This window comes from Poecilia reticulata, linkage group LG12 (genome assembly GCF_000633615.1).
Source record: "Poecilia reticulata strain Guanapo linkage group LG12, Guppy_female_1.0+MT, whole genome shotgun sequence".
Taxonomy (NCBI): Eukaryota; Metazoa; Chordata; class Actinopteri; order Cyprinodontiformes; family Poeciliidae; genus Poecilia; species Poecilia reticulata.
The window spans coordinates 8,319,527-8,334,274 of record NC_024342.1 but is presented as its reverse complement, the minus strand read 5'-3'; the positions used below and the strand labels follow the sequence as shown (position 1 = coordinate 8,334,274).

The 14,748-nt window shown below is 39.1% G+C and overlaps 1 protein-coding gene across 6 annotated transcripts in view; it reads right to left on the bottom strand.

Annotated features, from left to right (window-relative positions):
* Positions 1–11,517, bottom strand: part of garnl3 (GTPase activating Rap/RanGAP domain like 3) — a 42,595-nt gene extending 31,078 nt beyond the window's left edge. For all 6 annotated transcript variants that reach the window (XM_008423638.2, XM_008423639.2, XM_008423641.2 and 3 more), the window contains exon 1: positions 11,491–11,517. In XM_008423638.2, the coding sequence (XP_008421860.1) occupies positions 11,491–11,502 (12 nt within the window). In that variant the 5' untranslated portion in view covers positions 11,503–11,517. The remainder of the gene's footprint in view (positions 1–11,490) is intronic.
* Between the last annotated feature and the right edge of the window lie 3,231 nt (positions 11,518–14,748).

The window sequence follows — 14,748 nt, the reverse complement described above, 5'->3', positions numbered from 1 at the left end:
ATATATATATATGAGAGTCAGCTAAGATGAACAAACCCCCTCTCAAACTGATTATACTTATAATGTATAGATAATTCACACAAACAGACAGAGAAAGATAAAAAAAAAGGAAAATAATAATGACTGAGGTTGCTTGAAGTTTATTCGAAGATGTCTCAGCTGAATGAGAAAGTAGCAAATAGTCCAAGTACAAAACATGCATTAAGGCTTTCTTGCTAAGAAACTATCAGATGTTAATGTCAACTACAAATACCACTATTCCAATTATTAATAATAGAAAAAACAGAACTAAAACTGTTTGACACACGTGTATCTATTTTTCTATTTCTTTTCTGAGAAAGAGGAAACTGAATCATCGAGTGTCCCTTCGCACGCATTTAGCTTGTTGACTTTTGGCAGGCAAAAATGTATTTTGCTCAAAATGGAATCGCAAAAGCAACTAAATGAGCGACTGTGGCTCTGCGGGTAGAGTAGTCGTCTTGCGATCGGAAGGTCGATTCCAGCTTCCTCCTGCCACGTGTCGATGTGCCCCTGGGCAAGGCACTTAACCCTAAATTGCCTACCGAGCTGCTTATCGGTGTATAAATGTGTGAGTGTTTGTGAGTGCGAATGGGTGAATGTGACTCTAGTGTAAAGCGCTTTGAATGGTCAAAAATGATTGGATAAAGCGCTATATAAGTTCAGTCCATTTAAATAAAGATATAGGTAAATACATAGGTGCTATAATATTACACACATGCAAAAAAGAAATTTGTTCCCTTAGATCGCTTAGTTAGACAACATATATAGTAGTTGATTCAGCTAATTGCATTGTGCATTTTGTTAGCAAATTGGCACCAATCCCTCAAGCAAGAACGAGGGAACAGTGGAAAGAAAAACTCCCTTGTAACAGGAAGAGTGAAAAAAAAATGTACCTTGGCAGCCATACTGGATATTTTGATGTTTGTCTTTGAGAGGAACTACCAACTTTACAGCATTTTTTTCCTCAGATTAGAACTTGGAAATTCCAAATTTCAAGTAGAAATGGACCACATGATTAAAAATCATTGTTCTTCTAAACAAGTAACTTTCAAAAACAGACAAAATTACTTTCTCTGACCTGCAGAAAAACAATATTTTCAATAAAATTTGTTAATCATAGCAGTGGGGAACCTAACGTCCAAATGTGACTACCAAGTAAGAGCCACTGAGCATGTCGTTAAGGTTAGAAAGGCTAGAAAAACTTTTTTTTTTTGTTTCACATGCAGGAGCATGAAAATATCCCCCCCAAACTTCTCTCTCAACAAATGATCCAAACCCCTCGCTGAAATGCATCACTTTAAAGCGGTGTGTCGCGGAACAAAAAGATGGGAGTGTCGTGCTCAAGTGCACGAACAATGACTTATTTTGCATCTATGTGATGTTTTTGCTTTGAGGCCGTGTACACGAGCGGAGCAGTAGCCGCTTTTCCTCCCCGAGGTCCATAATGAGACAATAAAATCCCACAGATTGAGAGCCGGGCCTGTTTACAGCAGGTGTGAAGCTCTGATAAACGACAGAGAGGTTTTCTCTGAAATAATTAGCTGCGTCTTCCAAGAAGCCGCGGAAAACGCCGCACTCTCTTGCTGCCGGATGCATATTAATATGGGTGAAAACAAAATAAATTCCCGGTGTGGCGGTATGCGACTGTGTTTGCCTGCGTTCACGGGTGGTTCGATGGGCTTTGCTATCGAGATCGAAATGTGTGTGTATGTGTGTGTGTGCGCGTGTTTGCGCGTGTGTGCGGAAATGGGGAAGTCAATTCTGATGCTGCAGGATCCATCTCCTTCCATTTCTCTCACCTCCTGCAACATGAAGTATCCACCAGCAGCATAATGGAGGGGAAGCCGGTGCAGCATTCAGACATAGCCACGCGCCGTCTCCCCTGTGTGCGTGCATGCGGGCTGCACACATGGGGAAAACATTCAGTGTGCATTCGGGCCAGTGTGTTGAGCTGTAGCATTCGCATCGTCTGTATTGGGGGAGTTTCAAAAGTGAAAAATGTCAGGAGAAAAGAGGGATTAAGTACTCTAGGAAGTCTGCGTGGGGGTCTACGCACCCACATGCATCACACAGACTCTGCTTCTAAATCTTAACAGAAGAGTTGCCAAGGAGGAGAGAGCTGCACTCCAACGAGTCTCTTTGGGCTGAAGGAGGCAACGAAGAGGCAACAGGGGAGAACAGGGGGGCCTGTTATGCTTTTACACTTTAACAAACAACCTATAAAACACCTCAGTGTATCAGGGGAGAGAAGCGGTAGCAGAAAGGGGCAAGGGGGTTCAAAAAAAAAGGCAAAGAGGCACAGACTGTGGATTGCAAAAGGCCCTGCGGCCCAATAAAAATGATCAAAATGAGATGATAACTGACTATTTTTAATCATGAATACCTTTAATATGCAATTCGACTAAAAAGTTGCAATTTCAGCATTCAGTCTGTCAGCGGCCAACATCTGCTTCACAAATGTTCAGGTGACTCATATCTTAACTCTGGCTAGAGTTTAAGTTTCCTCTCTCAAATGTAAGTTTCTCAATAATTTGCTTGCACTTGCTGTGATGATGAAGAATAAAACTCCTCATTCTCAACTCTTTAGCTGAAGGTTTTTTTTTAGTCCAACTGGCTTGTAGTTTTACCTGATTATGATTTCACAATAATCTAAAAATCAAAGCTGGATGCTGCCACCACTGTGTTTCACTAAGAGCGTTGTGTCCTTTTTGTTTGTTGACGCCAAACTTCAGCTAAAAAAGTTTCATTTTGGTTTCATCACACCACACAACATCCTCACACAAAGACCTTACAGATTTAAGGAAATATTTTCTTTGATAGAGATAGAGATCCTGTTTAACAGCTTCACTCAGTCGACCAAACTCATGGAAAAACATGGAGTGTTTGCTACTTTTAGAATAATGGGGGGGAGGGGGGGGGGACCTGGTGGCATCCATGGAGATTGTTTCCATCTTGGGTTTTCATCCATTTTGGAAAAACAGTTATTCCGTGGTTTCTCTTATCCTGACTGATACTTTTGCACAAAAAGACCATTTTAATCCTTCTGCAAAGACTAGTTTCAGCTGCGAAACGCAAACTGTCCGGGAAAATTAGCAAGAGGAGCCTAACTTAATTTCAGATCAATAAAAGAAAATTAAATTGAATTCATAAACCTCTAGATTGCACCTTTTCATTTTCTGAGGTACTTTTATTTTAACCATTTTAACTCACGTGTGCAGACTTCCTGTAACAAATTTAAAACTTAAACCATCTTGATGGGCCCAGACATGAAAGAAGGGCAAAACTAAAGTAAATATGACCAAAACTTATGAAAACAAACCTGAACTAAAGTCAAACTCTATAAAGTAGAATGCACAAACAAATAGCAGAGACCCTACTGGCTTAAAGACAGACCACATGCATTCTATCACCCAATTTAAGCAGCTCCAGTGTTCAAGTGCAATACGAACATTTTACAAACAGAATCAAATTTAAAACACATTTGGTTTTTACGTTTAGGCTACCAAATCAATATCTTCCTATCTGCTGATAGATAATTGGGTCTCATCATTGGGCTTGTTCATGCACACTCACAGCCTTCGAAGAGCGAAGGATGTGGGAAGAAATGAAAATTAGAAGGGGAATTTAAAATAAACAAAGCACTTCGTTGAAAAAGGCATTTAAGAGTAAGAAGGAGGAGAAGCAGCATAATAAAAAATCTTTTTGTCTTTTCCATATCTCAAGATTCAATTTTTAAACCTTTTTTTTTTTTTTTAAACCTTTTTGTTGTGTTTGAGCTTTTCTACAAATGTAATCCAGATGGGAAGTGGAAGAAGCTACTTTAGACGCCTCTGGCTGAGAAAATGAAAAAAGAAAAAAAAAGAAAAAGTCCCATTTATATGTCCCATAGAAAAACTTACATAAGACACAATTAAGCCCCATCCACAGCACATCTTGTATGAATAACTCTTGCTTCAATCTTTAGTACAACGCAGTGCTTTAGAGAACATGTGGTCTATTAAAAGAAATCTGAGTTTTCAGATGGAGCAGTGGTGGGTCGATTATTATGCAACGCTATGATTTATCCACCGAACTGGAAAGATCCAGATTTTGGTCAGTCTGACTAGCAAATTAAGTTGCACCTGTTCAACAATTTCACATTTTGTCAAGTACTTTACCAGGATTGTGAGCTCAGTCAGACTGGAAGGAGAGCAGAAAGGTCGGAGGATGACAGGCTTTTTCTGCTTCCAGCTCCATCCACATTTACAAGTGACCAGCTTTTATGTCCCAGCGAAATAAAAGTAGAAATGTAATCTGAATAATAATGCTGCCATTACCATGTTTAACAGTGGAAATGGTGTGTGTAGCGTTTATTTTCCGCCTCCATGTTTTACATGTCGGACAAAAAGGTTCCGTTTTGGTTTAAATTAGATTTTCTGACTGCAAATAAATAATTCTGTCAACAATGACTGTCTTAAAAAAAATAAAAAATTGGTTCAGTTGGGAATTATTTAGTTCAGATTATACCGGCCTGGTTTAAGGCAGACGAAAAGCCTTAAAATAAGCCAGTATGAAGCAAACAGGCTGCTATTATCAGTGTTGTTAGCCTGTCATAGCATCTTATAGTGCTTACATATCACTTTTATTTTGTCTGTCACTTTCTCAAAGTTTCTTTTGATATAATTAAGAAGCTGTAGAAGAACCATTAGAGTCTCAAATAGACAACACTTAGAGCAGGAACAATAACAGCAAAATACACTTTGATCACCAGACAGCACTGCATGTGGCAATTCGATAAAAAAAAAAAAAATAAAATAAAAATATTGATCACTATTATCAGTTCAAGATCTTGCACCTTGAGATATAGTTACATCCATAGTAAAAAGAAAGAAAACGAAAGATTAAACGATAAAATGTGCGGTACATAATAAATACGGTCAAATTAAAAACTATGATGGTTCAGACTCTGTGAAACCAGGCAGGATGGGGAATATTTATTGTTTTTTTACCCGAGCTGTTTAATGCTAGATGGCAAGACGGTGGAACGGGAGTTCAGGAGGGGCTTCTGACTGAGACGAGGACATAAATATCTCAGGGTGTCAAACAGACAATCCAGTGACTCAGACTATAAAGAATATACAGAATAATGATCTGCATTCAGAGCAGGAAATGAAATGTGGCAAATCAAATTAGTGACAGAGACAAACAAGACCCCAAAAAAGCTTGCTGCCAGTTCTTTGGTTTTTATGTGATTCCTATTATTTTATTCTTGGATCCACAATTGTTTTTTTTTTTGTTTGTTTTTTTTTTAAAAGAAAATAATCATCTATCAAGGAGCTAGTTCTAGAAGAAACAGACATCTGATTCAGAATTTGAAGCACTTTCTTCATATGACATTAGTTCAGGCTCATAACCCTGGTTTTGAAATTGGACTTGTATCATATCAGCAAAGTACTAAAAATCATAAATCCTCTAACTCAATTTTTCCTATTGGAACATTACACGCGTCTGCTGGTTTTTGTAGATAACACAAGCAGATGAGGTGCGTGGGAAGACATATTAATAAAGCTGGTGTTTATGAGATATAGCAGGTGGTTTGTCATATGTTTTAAGCATTATACTGAATCAATCATGCTGCTAGAACCTGCTATGTGCGACCTCTTAACCCTACGATCCCACCCACAAACATACTGTACATTTGGGAAGTTCTGGAAACGCAAAACCCACAACACCTAGTCGTATTTATGAACGCATCACCTGAGTTATGAGTCTTTAAATATCACTGGATGCGAGGGATTTTGTATTTTACAGAATGTGAGTGAACTTTTCAGTCTCAAGAGCACATCGACTGAGCAGCAATTTTTTTCTTCTTTTTTTTGCAAATCTTGGCACCTTTAGTTTTACTTATACGGCTCTTTAGCAAAGAGGATCAAGCGTTTTGATAAACAAACTTCTCTTGTTAGCTCTTGCTGTTATAGCTTTGTGTGGAATTTGCTGGAAATTATTATTACAATCTAACATCTTCAAGCCAGGAGGTAAACTGTTGTTGATTCTTGGAACTAGGGTGTGCGTGTGGGTGTGTGTGCATGTGTGTGTGAGAGAGAGAGGTTCTCTAATGTTGTGCAAATAAGGAGATAAAATGCATGATGTAGAGGTGAAATAACACCTCATGAAAGGAAACAATTATTTGTGAAATCAAAAAAAGAAAGCTGTTTGGCAGTTTAGCTGCTTTGCTCGCCTGATTAAAACCTGTAAAAAAGACCAGTGCAGCCAAGCTGACAGCACCTCAATAATTTGCATGCTTTTCACATATCAGCAAAAAAAAAAAAAGAAAAAAATATATTCTGACTAGGAGTGAAAGCATCAGGCTATCGACCGACCCACTGCTCTCGCTAATGGGGGCAGCAGCTTTGAGGACCCCGAGGACTGTGTAAATGCCTAAGTGAAGTCTTGGATCACAGAGCAAAGCAGATGTGCGCCATGTATGATCTCCTTAGCAGATGATTAGTGATGTCTCAAAGAAAAACCAGAGGTGGAACGAAGAAACAAGAATCGACGGATATGCATTCACAGCATTATATATTTTTAACTATTGAAGATGTGTTAGATGATAATAATTAAAAAAAAAACTTTTGCAAAACACCAATCACTGTCAACTAGGCTTTACGAGCATCACTTTATTTGTGAAGCTTTATTTAAGGCATGTGGGCAGCGGTTCCCACGGGAGGATATTAAAAGAATTCAAGAACAAATATACCTTTCACACAATCATCATCAAGTCAGTCTTCGCTTTCTAAAGTTGAGACTGACATCTGAAGCTTTTGGTCAGTATGCTAAATAGAGGAGATCATGCCGTAGAAAGAAAATAAAAGATTTGAGTATAATTATTCAATTATAATAATAAATAGTTGGGGGGCCAGTCAGACACAGTGCTCTGAGAAGATATTTGCCCACTTGCAGAGATTTTCCTGTTTTTATTTATTTTTGACACAACAAAAAGTTTCAGGTAAACATGTAATTATCAGATAATGATAACATGAGGAAATATGCAGTTTTTAAATTATAATGGTTATTAAAGACAAAGATAGTCAATCCAAAAAAGGGAATTTATTATTTATTTTTCAAATAATGTAATTATATTGTTTATCGGAAGGCTCCCATCCGTTTTACATCCACACCCAGGTGGAAGGAAGAAATCATCTATGAAGAAGTTTTTGGACAACATGAAGGAGGCAAAAATACCTCAAAAAGAGACGAGTCACACCCAGATCAAAAGAAATTCAAGAACAAATCAGTAACAAAGCCCCTGACATGTTACGAAACAATGAGAGCAAAGATCCATACACAGACAAAACAGAAATGACATCCATGGGAGTCTTCCAATACTAAAATCACTAATGAATAAAATAAGTACAAAGCGTTGTCTTGGATCTAGAGGTAATGATGCTGTAGCTGCACCAGACTGAACATAGGAAGTCTCTGTAACACCATCACTTCAGCATAAATTGCTTAGAACATCTGAAAGCATAAAATGCTATATCTACTGTAAACCACCTGCTGTGGTATCTGACTGAGGCCAACTTTATTACCACACATCTCATCTGTTGGTGTTGTTTTCTGTCTGAACCAGGATGTTCCAAATCGAAAATTAGGTTAATACTTATGTTACACTTGGGATGCATTCACACCGGTCCAGTTTAGTCCGCTTTAATCGAACTCTGGTTCGTTGGCCTGGAAAGACCATTTTATCCGGAGAAGTGTGAATGCAAAATTGAACTCTATCCATCCATTTTCTTTACACCGGTGTCCCTGGTGGGGCCGAGACATTTCGGGCTCAATTGAACTCTAATGCGGACCACAAAAAGTGAACTCAGGTCTCGGTTTGGTTGAATGAACTCTGGTTCGGTTCGAATGCATGCGAATGGTGTCCAAAGTCAGTCCTGAAGGCCCTACATCCTGCATGCAACAGATCTGGTGCCAATCTTCAATGGTGACTGGGTGACTGTGCAAGGTACATCATGCTCAGTAAGCCGTAAACCCACACACTCATGAAGGGTATCTTAGAGCGACAAATTAATCTAACCGTCATGCTTTTGGAGTGTGAATGTACAAAAACTATTTAAGTAAAGTCAAGGCAAGTTCATTTGTATAGCAACAAGGCGTGAGTGCTGTATTTGGTCAACATCAGGGAACAGGAAACAAAACAAACCACACTTCACTTTGTTTTGTAATACAAGGGTTGTGGCTTGTATCCACAGTCGCTGCTGCTGATCTTAATTTATGTGGTTAATAAACACACAAGCAGATGCAGCCACACACAGTGTGAGCCACACATGCTGAGAGTGGGAATAAATTCAAAGTGGCAGCGCAGTCAAAAGCCTCCGAGGCGATGACAGTAACACTGGTAGGCAGGTGGGAGTGGAGCCGTCTGCTCACCAGTCGATGTGAAAGACTGACAGCCAACTCTGAATACCGTGTTCCTCAAAAGACGCGAACATGCTAGCTCTGACAGCAGCCTCGGTTCCGTTCGATCGCCGCACATCAGCAGCGCGGAGACAAACCTACATGCCCACACAAAAACAATCAACACGAGAGTGTTGTCTGAAGAGTTGCACCTCCAACACTTTCCTTGTTTTTTTGTGTTTCACGCAGCCAGCGCCCACCTCGCTGTCACTGCCTTCATCGCTGCAGCATTTTCCTTTCAAGCTCTTTAAGCTGTCGTGTCAGGATGAAGCTGTGACAATCTTTGCAGGCTTCTTCGGAGGTACTCAATGCAATAAAGCTTCTGAGAGTGGACTTGTGGTGTTTTCGGTGAATACTGGACATGGTGGGGGTTGCCTTTGTGCTGCCTTTAAATGCAGATTCTATCATGAAGTACATTCTGTTAAAAACAAAAATTAAAAAGTTCCTGGAAAAAATAAAAGCATGATAAAAAAAAACAGACAAAAAAAAAACTGTGTGCCGGCGTACAGATTTAATTGATCCTCACTTGTGCTAATGAGAGTAACTGGTGCATGTAATACAGGCAGACAGCCAGTTTGTGACTGTGTGGAAAAGGGCTGCAGGATATTGATTTCTTCAATTCTGTGCAGAATTTGATATATTAAACCTCTGATCTTAAAAAAAAACCGTCTACTGTGGAGCAAAAAGACCATGACCAGGGATGTAAAGAGATTTTGTGCCACTAGATTTTTGTGTTATTTAAATCCCACGATATAGCTATATTCCAAATAATATGATATATTCAAATTACTAAAGAGCTACTGTAAGAATGTGACTGTGGCTTGAGAAAAAAACCCCAGTAACCCCACAATATTGATTTCAGCTCTAAAAGCTTGTATCTCGGTTACATTTGTGTTTCAGACTCTTATTTTGTAGTAAGAAAAGGAAGTAGTTGCCCCTTTGGGTTGATGCAGCTAAAAAAACAAAACAAAAACATGACCATTAGCGACTCTCATACAAACAGAAACACACAAAATGAAGAATATTGGGGCTAAGTATTAGCTTAGTGCTAAAGTTGGTGCCTGGTTGGATTATTCTATTAACACAAGACTAAAGCGCTGTTTCCAGTTTATGAAGCCCTACTGCATTTGAGAAATAAAATTTTACATTCTTAGGTTTTCCATAAACACCTAATAAAACCAACATTGAATATGCTCGTTTCCAAGGAATCAATCAATATATTTGATAGCATCCTGACGCTGCAGGATTCAGTGGCTGAAATTGATCTTTATCTATCATAGGCTAAGAACTTTGTGCTGATTTGCTTGGTTTTTCTAATTTACCTTATAGTGCTGTTGGTTTAGAGTTGTAGACTTTAGCTTATCTCTTTTGAAATCTTACTTCCTGTTTTATTTCGCACAACTCATTCCACTTTTGCACTATGTTTTAGTGTATCGTGTATTATGTGTTGGCCCTGTCAGAGCTTTGCCTGAGATCGTATTGTCATACCTGAATCTACTTAGTCATTAACTCCATCAGCATATATCACAACGGGTTTCTGCAAGATCTTAATATGTGTCCAGAATGGGGTTTCCTGGTTGATCTCACAGTAGTTCACCAGTAAATCAGCAAGTTATTGAAACCAAACCATTTTCCTATGACCGGTGCTCATTGGGGTTGGGTAGATCTTTAAGTTTAGTTGAAAAATCTAACAAACCTTGAAGCATATATGGTAAAATGCACATTATACGAACGCTGGTCACCTCACCACCTCTGTAGTTTTGGTTTGTACCCAACTCTTCCAGCCATCTTATGCAAGAGATTGTGTACAAACTATATGTTCACTTGCTCCCGCAGGAACCTTCAAAACAAACTTTGAGATGGAAAAAAAAGAGCTGTTTCCCTTTTTTTATGGTCAGTAACTAATATATTACTTACACCAAGAGTTGTGCGCTAAGCTGGGTTCACATTATCGACACTAAATGATCGACTCAGAAATCTTTGGTTATGTAAAAATTGTGAGAAAATGTTTTGGTTCGCTCCATGTGACAGATGCACCGACCACCGACTCGTGTCTCTCCTGACCAAATCGATCAACATCACACATCAAGCAGCATCCAATATTTCTCCGAAAACTGTGCATGGTTTCTATTTTTCAATGTTCAACCATATTATTAGGTGGATTAACCCCTGAAACGTGCTGCTCATGCACTGATGGGGTGATATTCCAGCTGCATCCAGGCTGGAACAGGCCATGCAGTCCAGTTTAGCCATTGTACTATGAGACATGAATGACCCTGCGATGAACTGGTGACCTGTCCAGGATGTAACGACATCTCTCGCTGGTTGACAGCTGGAGACAGGAACCAGCACCCCTCCAAACCCCAATGAGATAAGGGCGTATGGATGGATGGATGGATGGATGGATGGATGGATGGATGGATGGATGGATGGATGGATGGATGGATGGATGGATGGATGGATGGATGGATGGATGGATGGATGGATGGATGGATGGATGGATGGATGGATGGACACGAGTGTCCACTAGGATTTAATAAATTAGAGCTTACACAGTGTGACACTTTTCAAGTCCTGAAAAATTTTGCCGATCAGACAATTTCTTAGGTTTGCAGTCCTAAGAAAAAACTGAAGTAGGCCATTACCATTACAAGCTAAATGTGTAACCATAAGTGTTGTCTCTTCAGCTTTTTATGGAAGTTTTTATGATTTATTGTAAATTTTGCTTTTGTACTTTGAATAACCTACTTTATGCTTTCATTTAATTAAGGTACTTTATTTTTGTACTTTGAACTACTTTAGACTTTTAGTTTAAATCTTTAAATCTTCATGCAAATAAAATATGGCACGAATTACAAAAACAGTATTGTGCAATTACTGCAGCACCATTTTGACCTTCTCTCTGCTCCCAAAAACGATGCATAAAAAATGTGAATTAAACCTAAATGATGCTATCAAGCATTATGCTACATTACCACACCATCCAAAATGTTCTGATTACAAAGACGTTCATTGGCAGAAACCCACCTTAGTTTCCATCGCTGTTTAATTCTCCTTGTCTGACCTCTTGAGAGTTGAAATGTTTGGAAGCTACTATAATTTTTCAGCTCAGTTTTATCCTCTTTCTCTTCCTTGTTCGACCGTCTTATCTGTTCGTCAAAGGCTGCCTTATAGTGCAGCTTAGCGAAACTGACGTGTGGTTTGGGGTGACCACAAAAAAATAAATAAAAAAATCTTAGGGCGGTCCTTGTGAAAAAAAAACAGGGCAAGAAAAGCGCCTGTTTTTGAAGCAAGAAAAACGCCGGGGCTGTGAAGTGTCAGTTTCTAAATGAACGCTGCAGAACCACTCCCTCATAAAAAAAGTCATTTGAAACTTACTGTGCCAGAAAATGATTTTAAAATATATTGAGCTGATTTTTGGCGATAGTTTAATGGCTCTGTTTTTCAGTATAACTTTTCAACACAGACCTTAGAGTAGGATAGCTTGAAGGTGTTATGGCCTCAGTTTCAGTTTTAGCTGGTGTTTTGTACTCTCTCCATCTAAAATATGGGTGTTAAGTAGTTCTACTTTAATAGGCAATGTTTTCATGGTTTTCTTTCCTTATTAACCCTTGAATGCAATCTATGCACATTCACTCTGCCTGCAACCATCTTGAAATCCTGAACAAAAATTTTTGTATTTTAGTGTTAATATCTATTTGTTTTGCAGACAATAAAACCCCTATACCATTAAATGAAGTAAATAGTCAGTAAAGGATAGTTACACAGCATCTTTCACAGATAAAAACCATGAAGTGCTTCACAAAAACCAAAGAGATAAAACAGACTGGCTTTAAGGACTGCTGCAGTCATTGAGAAGTGTTAACACCAAAGATTTCCAGTGATAAAACGAAATGATTGAATTTGTTACTTTCAGCTTCTTCTTTTTTTTTTAATGAACCAGAGAAGTCTGAATAATCACTGAAACAGAGATGCAGTCAGACCTGAGTGTATGTTTTTGTGTGTGTTTCTGTGTGATTGATTTGTCCTGTATGTACTCCCTTTGCCATCCAAGTGCAGATCAATGGAAGAATATGAATGGTAATCTAGAAAATAGTCACATGTGAAATTCGTAAAACATTTGTGAAAACAGAAAACATGAGGATTCTTACTTTTGTCTAAAATACTACAAAAGTCTTATCTTATTAGTCAGATGTATCTCCTGTATGCCAGTTACCGACTTCCCAAAAATATTGGTCAGTAACTGTCTCAGGAGACGCGAGTATCTTTACTGATCTATGTTTGGTTGGTCTAAATACAGAAACTACAAACATACCGGTAAAGGCTATATTTTTAAAGCATCTCAGTCAACAGTGAAAGATGTCATCTGCTCCAGCTATGGTGTCTGTAGAGCTGCATCCTCGAATTGGCAACGGCTACCGGCTGCTGCCATGATGCCAAAAATAAAACAAACAGACAAGGTGAGTCATGGCTTGGCTTTTGCTGGTCTCTGCTAATAGGAACACCCTGCTCTAAATCAATATCTCACAGTGGTTTTCAGACTTTGGAATAAATATTTCAAAGTAGTGCAATGCAAGAATCACACTTTGAAAATCAACGAGACAAACTATAAAGTGCTTTGTAGTTGTAACTAAAAGTAACAAACTGATGGTCTGGTTCATTGTTTTTACAGTCATGTCAATTTTGCTGAATGTTTATGTAAGTTGTGGTGAGAAGAGCTTTTGTAGCTGGTTTGTGATCAAAATGGCCTGATTTAAGCTGGATTCTGCTCTTCTTCGTACTATTCCTATATGTCTTCAAGGAGACAGTTGTTGCAAATTTTTAAACCCCTTAAAAATTGGGGTCCTCATGGACCCCATTGATTTACATGTAATTATTTTGGAGGTGCCTGCTAAGGGGTTAATGTAAACATTATGCTCATTTAATTTATGCAAACGGTTTGAATCATGGTGAAAAGAAAGTACTGGGAGTTTGGGGGGGGGACGCTGCTGTGTCCTGGGCTGGTGGACTCAGGTCAGGCTCTATAGTCCTCGGGGTTGTGGGCAATCGGGGGGCCAAGCTAGGCTATAGTGCAAATCCCTCCCTCTAAACGTCTCTGAAGCTGGCTCACCAGGTGGGGTGGTAATGTGCCCTTCCTCCCTTGGTTCTTCTGAGCTCCAGCTAACTCTGCAAGCATAAGTACTTTACTTATGCATGCTTAAAGTAAAGTACTTTGAGCATGTTTGCGTCTCTCTTGCTTGGTGCTGGGCTGTCTTGCTGCTGGGAGTTTCCGGGTCACTTTAGGGTCTGGATCCCTGACAGAAGATGGGGGCGTGGGAGGGCTGGGAGGTTTTGATGCTCTTTGCCTCTTTGGGGCTGCCTCAGTGCTTCATAGCCCGTCTCTGTGTGGTCACTCTGGGGTGGTGCCTTATGTCTGTCCACCTGTCCTCTGCAGCTCTTGGGTACTGAGTGTTGCAGGCCTTTTACCGTCCTTACCACTAACTGTGTACCTTCAGGTGACTCACTCACATACACCCTCTGAACACAAACCCACTTACTTTTACTTGTGTTTGCCCACATGCACAAATACACATACACCCACATTCACATGCCAATGCACCAACGCACTTTGATAGTCGTTCAAACAAAGGTTGTTATTATGTGACCTATCTGCGTTGATTAATGATGCAATTAGATGACCATCTTCTGACATCTTTCTACGAAGCGAAGCTGCTTTGGCATATTCAAAGTTTCTCCATATGGTATGCCTGAAGTGCCAAGACAACACAGACTGAGCCAAAATGGCAAAGGCTGTAAAAACACACACAGCTACCCAAATCTCTTAAATAAGGATAAACCCCCAAAATTTAAAGAGGCCGTACTTTACTTTAAGCAGTGACTGTACATAGTAACTTTAGAATAGGGATGATGGACAAGATAACACAATGAACATTAAGTTCATTAAACAAAAAAATATATACTGCTCAAAAAAATAAAGGGAACACTTCAGTGTTCATTTAAATGTTAAAGTGTTCCCTTTATTTTTTTGAGCAGTGTATATATTTGTTAGCTCATTTCAAGAGAGATTTCCCAAAGGGCCTGAGGAGCAACTCTGAATTTTGTTGAAGGTCAGATAATCAGCTAAAGACATCTTTGCCAGGATATATTTGTAAATATGGGTTGATTTTGCTGCTGACAGCAGCAAACACTGTAGTAGAAAAATTAAATGTGGCGGATTATACCTGACAGCTGAAGCTTTTTATGTTTGGAAACACAAATTATTTGTCACAAACTCCAAAAATGTGT